This window comes from Cololabis saira, chromosome 11 (genome assembly GCF_033807715.1).
Source record: "Cololabis saira isolate AMF1-May2022 chromosome 11, fColSai1.1, whole genome shotgun sequence".
NCBI classification, from domain to species: Eukaryota; Metazoa; Chordata; class Actinopteri; order Beloniformes; family Belonidae; genus Cololabis; species Cololabis saira.
The window spans coordinates 25,968,473-25,984,446 of NC_084597.1; the positions used below are offsets into that span (position 1 = coordinate 25,968,473).

General features: G+C 42.4%; 1 protein-coding gene across 1 annotated transcript; it reads right to left on the bottom strand.

Annotated features, from left to right (window-relative positions):
* Window positions 1-1,483: 1,483 nt before the first annotated feature.
* On the bottom strand, window positions 1,484-15,324 carry LOC133455241 (sushi domain-containing protein 2-like). Its single transcript, XM_061734187.1, has 16 exons — window positions 15,187-15,324; window positions 11,477-11,675; window positions 10,702-10,853; window positions 10,428-10,595; window positions 10,149-10,323; window positions 9,193-9,394; window positions 8,200-8,285; window positions 7,663-7,931; window positions 7,435-7,569; window positions 7,191-7,349; window positions 5,615-5,863; window positions 5,273-5,456; window positions 4,957-5,051; window positions 4,699-4,878; window positions 2,433-2,529; window positions 1,484-2,232 (listed from the first exon to the last, which is right to left on the bottom strand). Exons 1-16 carry the CDS (start codon window positions 15,245-15,247, stop codon window positions 2,199-2,201), a joined length of 2,445 nt encoding a protein of 814 aa, XP_061590171.1. The 5' UTR covers window positions 15,248-15,324; the 3' UTR covers window positions 1,484-2,198.
* Between the last annotated feature and the right edge of the window lie 650 nt (window positions 15,325-15,974).

Consider the following 15,974-nt stretch of genomic DNA (forward strand, 5'->3'; position numbering starts at 1 on the left):
GAAGCAAGCAACCAGTTTATTCAGCACTGGTCTCTGCAGTCTTGTCACATACTAGTGCTCTTTGTCCATAGAAATCACAGCTGTGTGTTATGTTAGGGAGCAGCACAAACAAAGTCACACAGTAAACAAATGTGTTGATCCCAGTCTACAAACCCCAAGATTAAAGACAAAACATGAGACTCAGTAAACATGATATCATGGTAAATAAAAATGAGTCCTGCAATTGCATATCCCAAGGTAAAAACTTGTTTATACCAGCACAAAGTAACAGGGTGGGAGGTTTGTGCATTCAAGCAGTGGTGAGGAATTTCACAGCAGCAACTTCACTGGTGGCATGCTGCTCAAATAATGAACCAAGCTTTAGTGAGATAAATCAATGGATTCTCATGGAGGAATGGTATTTATTAATGACACAACATCTGAAGCATTCTCCCTTGTGCTCAGCGCTTTACTGGGATAAACACTGAAATATTTATCTGTCTTTTTATGGTAGATTCACCATGTCACCATATAAATATGCCTGGAGTTAATTAACAAAATATTAGGGATGACTGACCAAATTAGGTTATATTTTGTTGGTGAACAATAACAAAGGAAAGACTTATGTTTATTATACTATTGAAACATGGCCTGTATTTCAGCCACAGGCAGAATTAATATTGTTGTGATATTATTGGTATTTCTATTCTCTCATAAATGTACATTTGTGAGTGTATCATATTCAAGCAAATATTAAAAACCTACTCACTAACAGGTCTTTTAAAAATCCTTGCCTGTTTAAAATGATCAAATATTTTCTTTCAGATCACTGACACAACTAAAAACATTTACCACACAATGAGGATGTGAATATTCTTAGATAAGCAATTGATGCTGCCCATCAAGTTGGACAAAGTTATAGAGAGGTTTACATGCAATTTAAAACTACAGTTTCAGTCAGTTTAATGCAATAATACAGTGTTTTTTTAAGATTATGTAAAGAAATTTGCATGTCAGACTAATAGCATAGTAATTATAGGTGTGGATTTTTTCTTTTTTTTGTAAAGCTAACATGAGAAAGGCTCCTCTCTCTACAAAAAGAGAGAGGGATTTGCAGTTTGAAATGGCATGAACTTAAGACAAATGAAGGCCCAGCAACTTCCATAAATTGAAGCAGCAGGATGAAGAAGAGTGGGCCAAAATTCCTCCACAAATATGTGCGAGACTGGTAACGCTACACACAAGATGACAACTTCAATTTATTGCTAGAAAGGATGACTCAGCAAAACCATTTGTTGTTGCTGTTTCAAATATGGCTTCTGCATTTTGAATTAGTTTTGTTTACGGTAGCAGATGAAGACAGATGAAATATTAACAGGATTGATACTTTCATAATTGAACTAGTTATCAAGCACCACACCTGCGACCTGACAGCTATTGACCCCTGATAACTTACTTTGTAAAAGAAAGTTGCTTCGACACTGAAACAAAAAAAGTCACGCAGTCGCTCTCATAGGTAGCTTTATTGATTAAATGAAATTTCAAATGTATACATTGTTATAGAGCTTGACAATAGAGTTGATAATAGTGGAGTGTTCATGCAGATACAGTAGCATTTTAGTGGAGTTTTGTTTTATAAGTGCATTTATTCAAATACATATACAATTTTCTTTTCTTGTGCAGTCACATTTGCTTGACCATGAGTAAAAATTTTAAAAGTATCGATTTAAATGTTCACTATCAAAGTATCATGAGATATATTTGTGGCAGGGTGCAGGATTGGGGCGTGGTCTGCAGGGGAGAGAGGGAGTGCGGGGGAGTGGCGCACAGGTGACGCGGCTGGAACAGCTGACGGTACACAGGTGTGTCTAATTACTCTCTGTGTATTTCAGTAGGGTGTGGGCTCTGGAGACGGGAGAAGGACGGAAGCAGAGCAGAGGGGACGAGCAGTTTGGCTGACGAAGCCTCTGGAGTGTTTGTGACACGTGCAAAGAAAATAAAAGTCCTGCAAAGATCCCGGTGTCCGCTGTCTCTGTGACCCCCGTAGCACACGCTGTGTTACAATATTGTTCATATTCGTTAACATTTTGTCCACTTGTAACATTTGGAATAGACTAAATCATTTCTACTTTCTGTAAATAATAAGATCAGTGTAATTACCAAAGCCTGAATTTCTGAAGAATATGTTTGAAGTATAATTAAAACAGCCAGGATTCTTCTTAGAAACTGTTGCTGTATTCTTCTGAATCTCTTCTGAAACAGAGAGTGATACAGTAAATCAGGAAACATGCAGAAAACTAATGAAACATGTTTTAATATTATTTAGTGTAGGCACATCATATATATATATATATATATATATATATATATATATATATATATATATATATATATATATACATATATACTGTATATTTATACATTTACAATCAACAACGTAGCCTCTAATGTACCTTTTCTTTTTTCTGGAGTGGAGAACAATTGATACTATAATTAAAGTCAGTGCCAAAGCTCCAATGACCGAACCGGCCACGATTCCTGCAAGATTATCTGAAATAAAACAAGGATATGCAAATTACTGAACAGGATTGAAGAAGACTTATCACAATCCTTACCAACCATAGCCACCACGACCTCTCACATCCAAATTTGAGCACCCTATCCAAAAAAGGTGTTCACATTTATTGGTTCTCGATATGACAGAGCTGGGGCCTCATTTATAAAGCTTGCTTGCGCACAAAACAGAGCTTGAAAGATGCGCAAGCCCCCTTCTATGCAAAGGTTGGGATTTAAAAAGAAAAAACTAACCGAAAAATCTGTGTATCCCTACGCCAACCCTGACCCTCCCATAGGAACATACTTAAGATATGGGGAATTGGCGACGCAGGCGGTGAGGTGGTGAAATGAATTGCCGGGCCGTCTTCGCATCGTCTTCGCACAGAGTGTCTTGATGATTTGCAATTACAGGCTGAGCCTACCGTTAGTTTTTAAACTGTAAAAAGTGGGGGGGGACAAATACATGATTTTGAAAAGTGGGGGGGACAAATACATGATTTTGAAAAGTGGGGGGGACATGTCCCCCCTGTCCCCAGTGGAAATTGCGCCGTGGCACTCACGGGCAGCAACGGCTTGCTGCCACTCACTCGCTTTATTTTATACTATTTATATACTTATTCAACTTTTACTGTGACCACCAAATAATGTAGTTTTCCTGTCCTCCACCTCATCCACAACATCTCGATCTCAGTCTCCGTGAAATTTAGTGGCACGGTTGCCTGGCTCGACACGTCTCATTCATGCCCAAACAGGCTGCAGGAAGCCACTGCGCATGCTCAGCAGGCTCATTCATATGCAAATACTACTTTGCATTGTCCATTTATGGTATGAAGTGGGCGTGTAGAGGGCGGGATATGAGGCGAATTCACCTGCGCAACCTTCCAGCTGGACTGTGATTTATAAAGCGAACATTGCGTGCAAGTGTGCGTGCACAGGGTTTTATAAATCCAGATTTTTTTTTGCGCCCGCCATTTTCGGCTTTTGGCTTTACGTGCACTTTTAGTATGAATCCTGCGCACTCTTTTATAAATGAGGCTCTTGGTCTGCTGGTTAACTCATGGATTGTTTCCAAATCAGAAAATATCAACGGCAGAATCATGTATTTTTATGAGACTTTAAGAGTTGTACCAACCCTGACTTTTCATGCACCATCATCACCAAATGAAATGTATCACAGATGATGTAAAAAATCTAATATATGCTCATCAAATATATAGATACAAAATAGATTGGTTAAGGAATAAAATGTGGAAAATGTCATTCTCAAAAATGTATGTCTTTGCCGAGGCCTTGTCTTCCTGACAACATAAAGTTTCAGTTTGAAAGGTGTTTCTTAACAGCTGTTGAATAAACTGGCAAGCAAAAAGCCAGCGGTGGAAGAAATTAATTCATATTTTTATCCTTTTTTATACCTTCAAAGTATCTGCTATGTTGATTGTTATTTGTTGAATATGAGGTATTTAACTTTGTTTCCATTCTACAAGAAAACTAAAACATGCCGCCTCTAAAATAATGAAATGCAAAACAAAAGAAACCAAAAAGTAAAAAATGTAAGCATTTTCTTTGCTCAAAATAGACCCAAAGTACATTAAGAGCACAAGAAAGATTGAAATTGAGTGCTGTGAACAGCAGCTCTCCCACGCTACTGTGCATGTTTCATTCTGGTGTGAATCTGGATTTGTCTGTTGTGTGTTTTATACATTTTCCCCACTTTCTTGAATTGAAGTGCTCACCTCTTTTCTGTAATTATGTTTTTTTCTCAGGTGACTGAAATAAACAACTAAATGCTCACTCAGTGAACTGGACTCAGCGAAAGACTTAAATGTATTGCCCTACTTTTCAGAAGTGCAAAATGTATCATCTGATATCCTCACAGAAGACTCCGTTGTGTTGTTACTGATGGACTCATTTGTCTCATACCAGCGTAAGACTCTTCACCATTAATCAGTTTTTATATGAACTATTTGCAGGAAAATTTCTTAATGTGTGTATTTTTTAGTCTTTAACTGATTCGACAGCTCAAGTGATTCACACAACACACACACACACACACACACACACACACACACACACACACACACACACATACACATGCTCAAAAATGAACCATTGATTGGTTTATTCGTGAAAAATCAAAACATCACTGTTATTGTTTTGTCATACTGGGATGAACGCAGCTCGTGTCTTCTCCAGACCACTGGCCATTTCTCTGGCAGACTCGCTGTGCTGATCCTTCGAGTGTGTAGCCTTCATCACAGGAAAACGCTACTATGGCACCTTGTAAGTAGGTTGTTCCCTGCTTCTTCCCATTGTTGGGAGGTGGAAGCCATCCACAGGACATCACTGCGCGATATTACAGTAATCAACACTAAGTACCAACTTCTACATGATTATCACTGGTAATTTAGTGAGGTTATTTACCTGGCTTTAAATCCTCCACAAGAGAAACATGACTCTGGAAGGACACTCTGGTGGCATTGCCCATCGCTGGGCTGCGACCTACCAGGATGTCATACCTGCAACACAGAGGCAAAGACTGGAAAATGATCCCCCACTTCAAGGCTTTTATCGTGTGTGAAACTACAAAACAGCCGACTCTACTGGCCACCATGCCACTCCGTTAGTTGCTGTTTGGGTTAGTTCATACTCATGCTGTCCTATTTGGAGTACCACAGACTTTTCTTATAAATAAAAACACAACCCTACTACTGTTGGAACCAGATGTGTTTTTTCATACCTGCAGAAGTGAGAGCCTTCTCCAGAGCAAATCACTGCTGCCTGGTTGTTAAGTGGATCATCTGGACTCTCAGGGACGAAAAACACTGGAATAAAACTTGTGTCATGTCTGGGGACGAAGTAATACATCTCCAGAAGATATTCTGAATCGTATGTGAACAAAGCAGATGTGTTGTCAACAGCCCCTGCAAGACAAAACATAGAAAGTTGCTCACCACATTTTTTTTGTTTTGTTTTCATTTTATATTTGGCTTACTTGACTGCCAACTAAAATTGTGCTGCTTCTGCTACTCAGCTTTTGTAAATTTTGAACAAGAGCTCATTATCTTTTGTTGAATCTTACAGCTCGCCCCGAAGTTGAACAACTCCTCCGGATTGCTGATTTTCCGCACAAGCTGGCCGTTGCTATGGATGAGGTCGTCACTGGCGTCACCGTTCATCTTCCCCAACAGTCCAAGAGTGGAGTTTTTAAACTCCTCAGGCAGCAGGACAGTGGCTGTCATGGTTTCCTCTCTCGCCCGCACTTCGACCCCGGCACCAGATGGGAACATCACAGTCACATTTGTAGACGTAGGAGAAAATACAAAAACACCTGCAAAAGATTCGATGAGCAGTGGATAAGAGGAGAGCAATAGGAAATAAGTGTGTTAGTTTCGTTTTAGGTTGGGTGGTTTCACATTTTTGTAGTGTAATGAAAAATAAACAAATCTGCATTCAAAACACAGAAAGTGTCAGGATTTGACAGTTCGCTGTTTTGTTTTGAAAGCCCATGTCCCTGAGTTCAGTTCTGTCTTGACCCTCCTGTTTCCCATCCGCCCTGATCGTCTGCACCTGTGTCTCGTTATCCTTTGTGTATCTTGTCTTGTCTTTCCCCTGCTCCTCGCTGGTCCGTACTGTTTGCTCCCTCCATGTTCTCCTCGTCAGGTTTACCTAGTTTTCTTTTTCATGTTCCTGTTCTGTTTTTGATCCTGCTCAGCAGCGTTTTTTGGTTTTGTTTTTGCGAATAAATCTAAGTTTTTTGGAACTCCTGCCTCCTGCTCTCCTGCATCACCAAAACCAACCCTGACAGAACGGACCAGCCAGAATGGACCCAGCGGGAGAGTATGTTACTCTCCTTGAGTTCTTCTGCCGAGAGTCAGAGAGGAATATGCGCCGCGTTGAGGAGGAGGAGTCCCCCTTCTGGGGAACACGCCTGGCTCGAGGGGGGCCGGGTGTGTTCAATCCCAGGGGAGACAACGACATCGGCGCCAGCCCCAGTCTGTTCCTGCTCCGGCGGTGGTCCTGGACGCATCAGTTCTTGCTCCTGTGATGGTCCCGGACCCCTCCCAGCCAGTGCCGAGGACCCGGTGTCGCCCCGAAGCCGGCTCCTTGGGTTCTTAGTCCCCCGAAGCCGGCTTCTCGGGTTCTGTCTGACCCGTCTGCTCAGTCCCGAGACCGACCCGTCTGCTCAGTTCCGAGACCGACCCGTCTGCTCAGTCCCGAGACCGACCCGTCTGCTACGTCCCGAGGGCGACCCGTCTGCTACGTCCCGAGGGCGACCCATCTGCTACGTCCCGAGGGCGACCCATCTGCTACGTCCCTAGGGCGACCCGTCTGCTACGTCCCGAGGGCGACCCTCCGACCCGTCTGCTACGTCCCGAGAGCGACCCGTCTGCGACGCCCCCCCCCCCCGAACTGTCTCGCTGGTCTGCTCCTGTTCTCCTGCGTTTGGGTCCTCATCTAACCAATCCTGACAGAAAGACTGATTGCAACATGTTCTTCCTGTATAAAAGGGGAAGAGAACCTTTAAAAAGATACCAGAGTTTAACAAATGCACAGCGCTCAAATTTGTGGTCAAATAAAGTAAACAAAGACGATACGTTTTACTTGTCTTTATCAAGAAAGGTAAAACCCAGAAGAAGAAACATGATCAATCTCACCCTGCAAGTCCATCCAGCTTTGTTCAGCAAAGGAGAGGGTTTTTTGGTTATGCAGCACCTCAAGGCCACCGTCTCCGCTGACCAGCCGCACCTCAAGAATGTCAGAGGACGCCTCTTTCATGGCTACAGCTGACAACTTTGTGGCTTTTATTGTAGTTCCTTAAAGTGAGAATCGTATTGTACATTGGGTTTTAATTTATTTTTAGTGACATTCACTGATTATTGTTTAGAAAGTCAGTCTCACCATTCACAGGCTCTGTTCTGGCCTGGATTATTAGGTCATCCTTATCTGAGGTCACCAAAGTGTATTCGCCTTTGCCATTGAAGGAATAGCTGACACCATCAAATGTTACGAAGTGAGGATCTCCAAACACCACAGCTGATGTTGTATAGAAGTGTTAAACTTCCCTCAAAGCAATCATTATTTAAAAAAAAAAACAGACTGTAAATGCACATCTTACAATGACCAAACCTGAGTTGGGTGACTGGTAGCGCCTGCAGTCACTGGAGGGTCGATGTTTGAAGTAGTAGTGGCAGTTGTCAGACCAGAGGCAGCAGTAGTAGAAGCTGAGGACGTCATAGATCCAGTGGGAGGCCCCAGGAATCCGAGGTGGTTTTTTGTAGGGAGGCGAGCCCCAGTCATGTCCCCGGTCTGGCGTGCTACCTCCAATGGAGTCTGCTGTCAGGACCTGAGCTCCGGTGCTGTCGTAACAACACTGCTGTCCTGCTGCATACTTGGGACTGTGGATCAACATCCCAAACCTTGTCAGTTGAAACAGCCCTGGTTCCTTCAGTACACAATGATCATTTGAATCTCATCTTCCTGATGGGAACATTCATCCATTCATGCATTATTGTTAAATTATAAATGTGCTAAATTAAAATCACTTCCAAGGAAGCGATGTCACCTCTCCAGGTACCACAGAATCCAATACAAATCAATCTTTAACTTGTGTAATGAAGAAGTTGTTGTCTATTGTGAGTGCTATTATGCAATTGAAGGACTCACCTAGCTTGTATAGCCCTTACACAGTGGACACTCCCAGGATGGTAGGTGCACACACTCCCTTTTTCTATATCACAGCCATAATCAGTCTGAGGAATATAGAACATCGTTTATGATCACAGTGCATCTAGTCCAACAGCTACAGCAGATAATTTATATAGAGATAGAGCAGATTATTTAATCATAAGGTTCAGTTCAGTTCAGTTTTAGTCATTCCTTTTCTTGCATGTTTTTTTGATGTTTCGCATAGTTTTTAGATAATAATAAATGATTAGATTTATATTACGCTTGGTGATGGTAAACTACATGTGTAGCCACAGCTGTCCTGGGGCAGACTGACAGAAACGTGGCAGCCAATCCACGCCACCCGCCGGTCCGACCACCACTGGAACATTCTTACACATTCACACACAGAGGCAAGGAGAGTGTAGTGTCTTTCCCAAGGACACAACAACAGACAACTGGTGAGAGAGGGGTTCGAACCACCAATCCCGCAGGACGACCCGCTCCTGAGCCACATCTATTTTCTATACCCGCTTTATCCTTTGCAGGGTCCCAGCTAATTTCAGGTGAGAGGCAGGGGTTCACCCTGGACAGGTTGCCAGTGCATCGCAGGGCCACATATATACAAACAACCAGACATACTGTACTCACACTCAAACCTACAGGCAATTTAGAATCATCAATTAACCTAGCTTGCATGTTTTTGGACTGTGGGAGGAAGCCGGAGTAACCGGAGGGAACCCACACAAGCACAGGGAGAACATGCAAACTCCACACAGAAAGACTCCCGTCGGGCCTGGGAGTTGAACCGGGAACCTTCTCGCTGTGAGGCAACAGTGCTAACCAAGCCACCATGCTGCCTGCATTCATACATAATCTCCTAATTTTGCACTGTAAAGAATTTGTTTTTTATCAGTAAACATTTTCCATTGCCAATAGCTCAGTTGCATGCAGGTGCAGACAGATATATACTGTACCCCTCTTCACACTTACATGAAACCTCCCTGTGTCTGCTCTCGCTTGGGCCAGAGTGCAAGGACAGTCGATGATCTCGCTGAGGAAGCTGGGGATCTTGTCCTCCAGCTGATCCCATGCTAAACATTTCTCCAGGGCCCAAGTCGTTGAATTCTCTCTGAACTTCTCTTCCAGATGCCAGGCCAGAGCATGATCCTCAGTCCATGTTGCTTGAACGTTGCTAAATAAACCCAAACCATCAATGACAGGCTTTTAGGTTGCAATATCAGACTTATGGCCCTTTTCCACTAGTACCTACTCAGCACACCTCTACTCGCCACACCCCTGTCTTGCGCTTTTCCACTACGGGCCAAGGCGGGTGGAGCCGTGCCAAGCAGATACTTTTTCTGTACCGAGACTGCCGAGGTTCTGAGCGTGCTGAGTCGGCCCTGGATATGACGTCATCGCCCTCCACACCACTGATTGGTCGGGGGCGGGGCCGTCAGACGTTTGAATCAGGAAGCGGGGACTCAGCGCGAGAGCGACTTGCGTCTCGCGGCGATTTTATTATACAGCACAAACGTCTGTTTGGTGATCCAACTCTGAGGGGCAGATGTTCATAAACCTGGTGGCTGACGAGATAATTAAAAAGGGATGTAGACGGGCGATAAGGAACGATCAGATCCACCAGGCGCCCTGTTTCTTCTCAGCCGCTCGCGGCTCCAGCTGATTTCTCATCTGCGCCGACACAAACAAAGGGGTTGCGAAATCGAGTACGTCACAACAGCTTCACCCCAACCCGCCTACTTCTCACCTGGGTGTCGAAAAACAAACGGGGACAAAGCGGGTGGAGGCAGGACGAGGCGTGCCGAGGCGTGCCAAGCCGTACCGAGCCGGGGCGCGCTGAGTAGGTACTAGTGGAAAAGCGCCAATAGGTTGCTTTTATCATCTTTACAGGATGCACATCCTGCGTTCTGAGGGTGTTTTTTACGTACAACATGCCATCAGGGTGGCTGCTTGGACTGATACGAAGAGAACCAAGCTCCCAATTTGAAAACCTATCCTCCGCTGGTTTGGGTAAAAAGCTGAAGGAGCCGTTGTTGGGATAATCCTTTGTAAGTGAGTACAGATATTGCCACTCACCATGCCAGTGTTCTGTATAGGGCTCTCCTATCAAGAGAGATTTTCAAAATTAGTTTTTTTAATTATTATTATTTTTATGTGATTCTTTAATCTCTTATCTATTCTTCAAATAGATTTACATCTTCACTTACCTGTCTCACTGTATCCCCATAGCTCTATATTGACCCTTTCTGCCTTGACCAAAGAAGTGTTCCATGTCATCTGAAGGGGGCCTTGGACATTGGGAGTGCCATAGTACTGCCACTTTGTGGAGTTGATCAATGTAGCTTTAAACTGAGAACCCAGCTTGCCTGTGTGAACTGCACACAGCCAAGCAAGTAAATTGATAAATTAATAAACCAACAGATAAATAATCAAAACTTTAAAAGGAGGGATTTCTTAAGGATGTGAATACAGGAGCATTACCTGAAAGCCAGGATCCAGTCCTATTGAATGTAGTACCATTGTCTGAGGAGATCTGCAAAGAAACCCATCCTGATTCGTATAACAGCGGAGAGATACAGTGGCCTTTACCATCTTCATCCACATACCCAACCGTATTAATTTGATCGTTAAACCTGCCATGAAAAAAATGGTGATTAGTAGCTTTAAAATTATACCTGTTTGTCAAGACCTTTACTATTACTGCTACTACTACTACTACTACTACTACTACTACTACTAATACTACTACTACTACTACTACTAATACTACTACTACCACTGTCATTTAGCAGATGCTTTTATCCGAAGCCACTTACATCTGAGAACAACACAAGCAAGAAATCACATAGGAGGGTCCAGCATGGATAAGTGCTGGTCAGACTGCTGTGAGTCCAGTTGGACACAGGTGCTGCCATGCTAGTGCTAGAATTTTTTTTAAAGTGTTCCCTTCCTGCCCAACACAACAGTCCCTTTATACAAGAAAGCTACATCTTAAAAGATGCCATCATATGATTATCTTGTCGTAAGTGCATGCAGCTTACTCATTGCTGAGTCCTGCAAAGAGCTGGATCTTCCAACTAATTCTGATGAGCAGATACGTTTACTAGATGTAGAAGTGTCTTTAGCTTGCCCTTAAAAGTAGGTACAAGTACTTTATAAGATTTATGTAAGTATTTTTTATTACTATCTGTGATCAGTGAGTTACAGACGTAACCACAGGAGCACATAAACACTGAAGTGTAGTCCTATGTCTTACCTGCATACAATCGGAGAACTCTTAATGAAATTTGCATCAAGGACAAGGAAATCTGTCCCACCCATGATGGAGCCAGAGTACGGAGCGATAGTAACACAATGCTCTTTATAGTCAGTGCAGCAGGTCTTCAAAGATGCACATGTTGCATGGCATGAACATGAGTCCAATTTTTTCCCACACATTCCTTCACAAGTGTTTCCTGTCAAAAACAAAGAAGCAAAATATATATTAAGTACAGATTCTCTAGTGTCTTAATTATCTTAACTAGCTACACCTTTAAAAATAGAAAAAATAAATAAAAACGCAGAGTATCCAAAATGTTTTATGTTTTAAAGTTTAAAATGTGGCTGGCTAGGTTTAGGTATCTGGCTATGTATAATTCCTATTTTTTCTAAAGATAGACTAACTTATAGCATCTACTACATATTCATACGCTCCTTCTTCTGGGTTACCAAGGCCCCTTTTATAAACAACTAACAATGGAGTAAAAAGCTATAAACAAAGCCTCCTACCAAAGCCATAACTTTGAAAGATGTGCTATATGTTAAGAATATAACAAAAACAACAACAATTAAAGCTGCAAGCAGCAATGAACGGGGCCTCGCACCCTTGTGCACGTTCAGGCGTGCTGCAGTGGAAGCAGGGGTGGACTGGCCATCGGGCATACCGGGCATTTGCCCGGTGGGCCAATGGGGATATTGGGCCGGGCTGGGCCAAAAAAAAAAATAAATAAAATTTTTTTTTTTTTTTTTTTGGCCCGGGCAGGCCCATCGGCCCATTTGATTTAGTTTTTTACCTGACAACAGCTGGTACCACTGGCCGATTGGTTATGATGAGTTAGATTGGTTATGGGCTGGAGTCAGGGCCGCCGCAAGGGGTGTGCGAACCATGCGCCCCAAGGGGCCTCGCGCCCCAAGGGGCCTCGCGCCCCAAGGGGCCTCGCGCCCCAAAGGGCCTCGCGCTATGGGCCGTTTTTTTTTTTTTTCAAAATTTTTTCGTTTTTTCCCCTTATAAATATCAACAGTCACGTTCCATTACAGACCTAAATGTGTACTAGTCTGTGCATATCAATAAATGTATGTGCAATGATGCGCGTGTCTGTTGTTCAATACAACTGATCAGACCAAGCGCAGACACAAGCTGCTCTGATCCAGACGGGTGGAGTGTGGAACAAACTGTCATACAACGTCGAGAGAACGAGACAGGATCAGGAAATTTCCATCAGGGGATGAAAAAAGAAAAAAAACTAAAGAAAATGGAAGAGTTTAATGCCTCTCTGAAAGGCTCGTTTGATAAATTTGTTACAAAAATCACGATCCGACCGGGTCTCAAGCAGCCGCGGGGCCCCGCGTCGAGGCAAGCCCAGATGATGATGAGGCAGGGGAAGGTATCCAGTATTTTGCTAATTGGAGAGTTAAAATTGTGCATATAGACACCAGATCCGTCCCGAAAAACCCAAAAAATTTCGCGCGCGCGCTCGCTACGCTCACGCGCGAGGGCCCCCCCCGGCCATTCCGCACAGGGCCTCGCAAGTCTCCCAGGCAGCTCTGGCTGGAGTAGTCACAACATTAGAGCGCGTGGCTTATTATTGATATTATTATTGATACTATTTGAAGAATGATGAGTTCATATTCAATATCTTATATATTCTATAAAACTAAATTAGCAACTCCAAATTTAAGTTTATTTTTTGACAGGGACAGTGGTGTTTGGATTTGTGATTGTCACTAAATTTTAATAATGCTGTGATTAATAGTGGGTGGGTGAAATAATACATCAATCTTTTTGGAGAAATGTTTACCTACAGTGATGCCATCGCAGCAAAGACTTTGTGTACATATATTGGAAGAACCCACTGTTTAGGCAATTCATGGTCATTAGTTAGTAAAAACAGAGGCAGCGCTGCATTCCCCCTGTTTAAATGGTCAAATATGATGATATCAGCCTGAAAATCACAGGACTTATCTGTGGTGGTGAAAGAAGTCAGCAGTACAAATTTGAACGATGTGTGAGCATCCCTTCATGATAAACAGAGGGGGAACGCATTCTGACAGCAGTATTTCACGCTGTCAGAATGCGTTCCCCCTGTTTAAAATGGGTTAATATATCATTGTAGATATCTGAAATGTTCTTTTTGACTAGGAAGAATTGAATTACAGATATCTGCACCACATATCCAGTCTAGCTATTTAATGTTAAAACGGCTTGCCATACAAGTTTGCTGGTCTACTCAGAAACAGTACTAAGTACATCTATAACGGGACTGGGGGGGATGGTGTAGGTTTAGGTTCATTAGACAAGAACATACACACCAACAAGACAGTGTACAAGCGGTGTCACAAGAACGTTTGTTTTCATTCATAGGCTTCATTTTCTTTCCATCAATACCTGGTGGGCCGGTCTAGGCTCAAAATGCCCGAGCCGATTTTTTGTCCCAGTCCAGCCCTGAGTGGAAGCACTTGTATGACTTGCATGTAGATTCTTCAGGCCTGGACATTTAGCGGATGACACCACCCACGACTCTCTATATCAAACCATTCAAAAGTTATAGTATAAAAGAGGGACTTTCAAATATTGACCAATCAGATGAAGAGGCGGGGCTAATTTGCAGCAATTATGGCCAACGACTCAAAACCATGTCCGATGACACCTCCCACGACTCTTTATGTCAAAGCATTCAAAAGTTATTGCAGAAAATTGGAACTATCACATATCGACCAATCAGAAGAAGGGACAGGGCTAATTCAGGCCAATGAAGGTGACGGAGTCAAAACCGAGTCAGATGACACCACCCACGACTCTGTATGTCATACCATTCAAAAGTTATGGCAGAAAATAGGATCTTTGAAATATCGACCAATCATAAAAAGGGGCGGGGCTAATTCATGCCAATGAACATCAAATACTCAAAAGCGAGTTTGATGACACCAGGGCCGCCGCAAGGGGTGTGCGAACCGTGCGGCCGTACGACGGGGCCTCGCGCTATGGGCCGTTTTTTTTTTTTTTTTTCGTTTTTTTTTCCTACTTTCCCTTATAAATATCAACAGTCACGTTCCATTACAGACCTAAATGTGTACTAGTCTGTGCATATCAATAAATATATGTGCAATGATGTGCTTGCTGATTGATGTCGCTGCGCAGCTGCGCGGGTCTGTTGTTCAATACAACTGCATCAGACCAAGTGCATTGACACAAGGTGCTCTGATTGAGACGGGTGGAGTGTGTAACAAACCGTCACACAATGTCGAGAGAACGAGACAGATTCAGGAAATTTCCATCAGGGAATGAAAAAAGAAAAAAACTAAAGAAAATGGAAAATGGAAAATGGTGAAGCAAACTAGATCATATAAAAAAAAAACATTGTAGCATCAAACTTGATTTCATGGAGACTTTTAGCAAACTTAATGAAACTTTAAAAAAAATGCTCAATTTGCCAATTAAATCAACGCAGTTCAGTTAGGGGTTGTTCAAATACTTCATTAAATTTCAAAATTAATTCACAAGTTGTCTTTTATGACATACATTGTCCTTGCGTTAATGTCTTGGCCCAACATTCATTATATACGTTATAACATTTGCTGTTTCTCTTGAGTGATCGCCTTTATCAAAATTACACGAATGATCTAAATCATACAATAACTCAACAGTAAATCATCAATGAAACCTTACATTTACCGATCCACACAAAGCAGGAGATTCTGGGTACTTGCCATATGTCCTGCAGATGGACGAAACCAGAAGGAGAAATATTACTGCGGTGAAACTTTGCATCCTGGCAAAGTCAAACTGTCAAGCAAGACTCCAAGTACAAACTCTTGCCTTCAACTGCAAATTCCTACTAGGTAAATGCACTGAGCATTTTCCTCAACCTTGGACCTTTGATAGCCTGCATTTACAAACTTCTGATTAATCATCAACAAACTGTCATGACGGCAATGTTTTCAGCTGTATCGTCACGTGTTTACCTTTACCCCTGTGATGGCCATGCCCATGGCCATATGTATATGATTTAAGTAGACTCTGTCCAGTCACGATGATGCATTCAAATTGGAATAAATTGCTCAGTCCCTCACAACCTCTCTATCACTTCACAGCACATACTTTCAAAAAGGTATTACCTGCTTAAAACCTTCTCCAACTTCAGACACACATGTGGACATAATAAATCCAATATTCTCTTGTGTTTGGAGACTCTTTATCTTAACAAAAGACACTGATCAAAAATTATATAGCAAACACTATTTGATTACACAGTAAGATTACTTTATTACAGCCTTGTAATTCACTTTGAAATAAGCCTGAATTCTTAAACCTAAACATACAGTATCAGCTACCAAAATGGCTTTTTGTTATTTATTCAGTGATGACATAATAGACATCATAGCTCCACAGGTTTTATCACAGGGATCTAAGCAAAAGTCTTAAAGGGTGGGTAGTTCTTTTTCTTTGCATGTCAGTAGCAAACAATTATCTAAATACTCTTCCATCAAAACAAAAA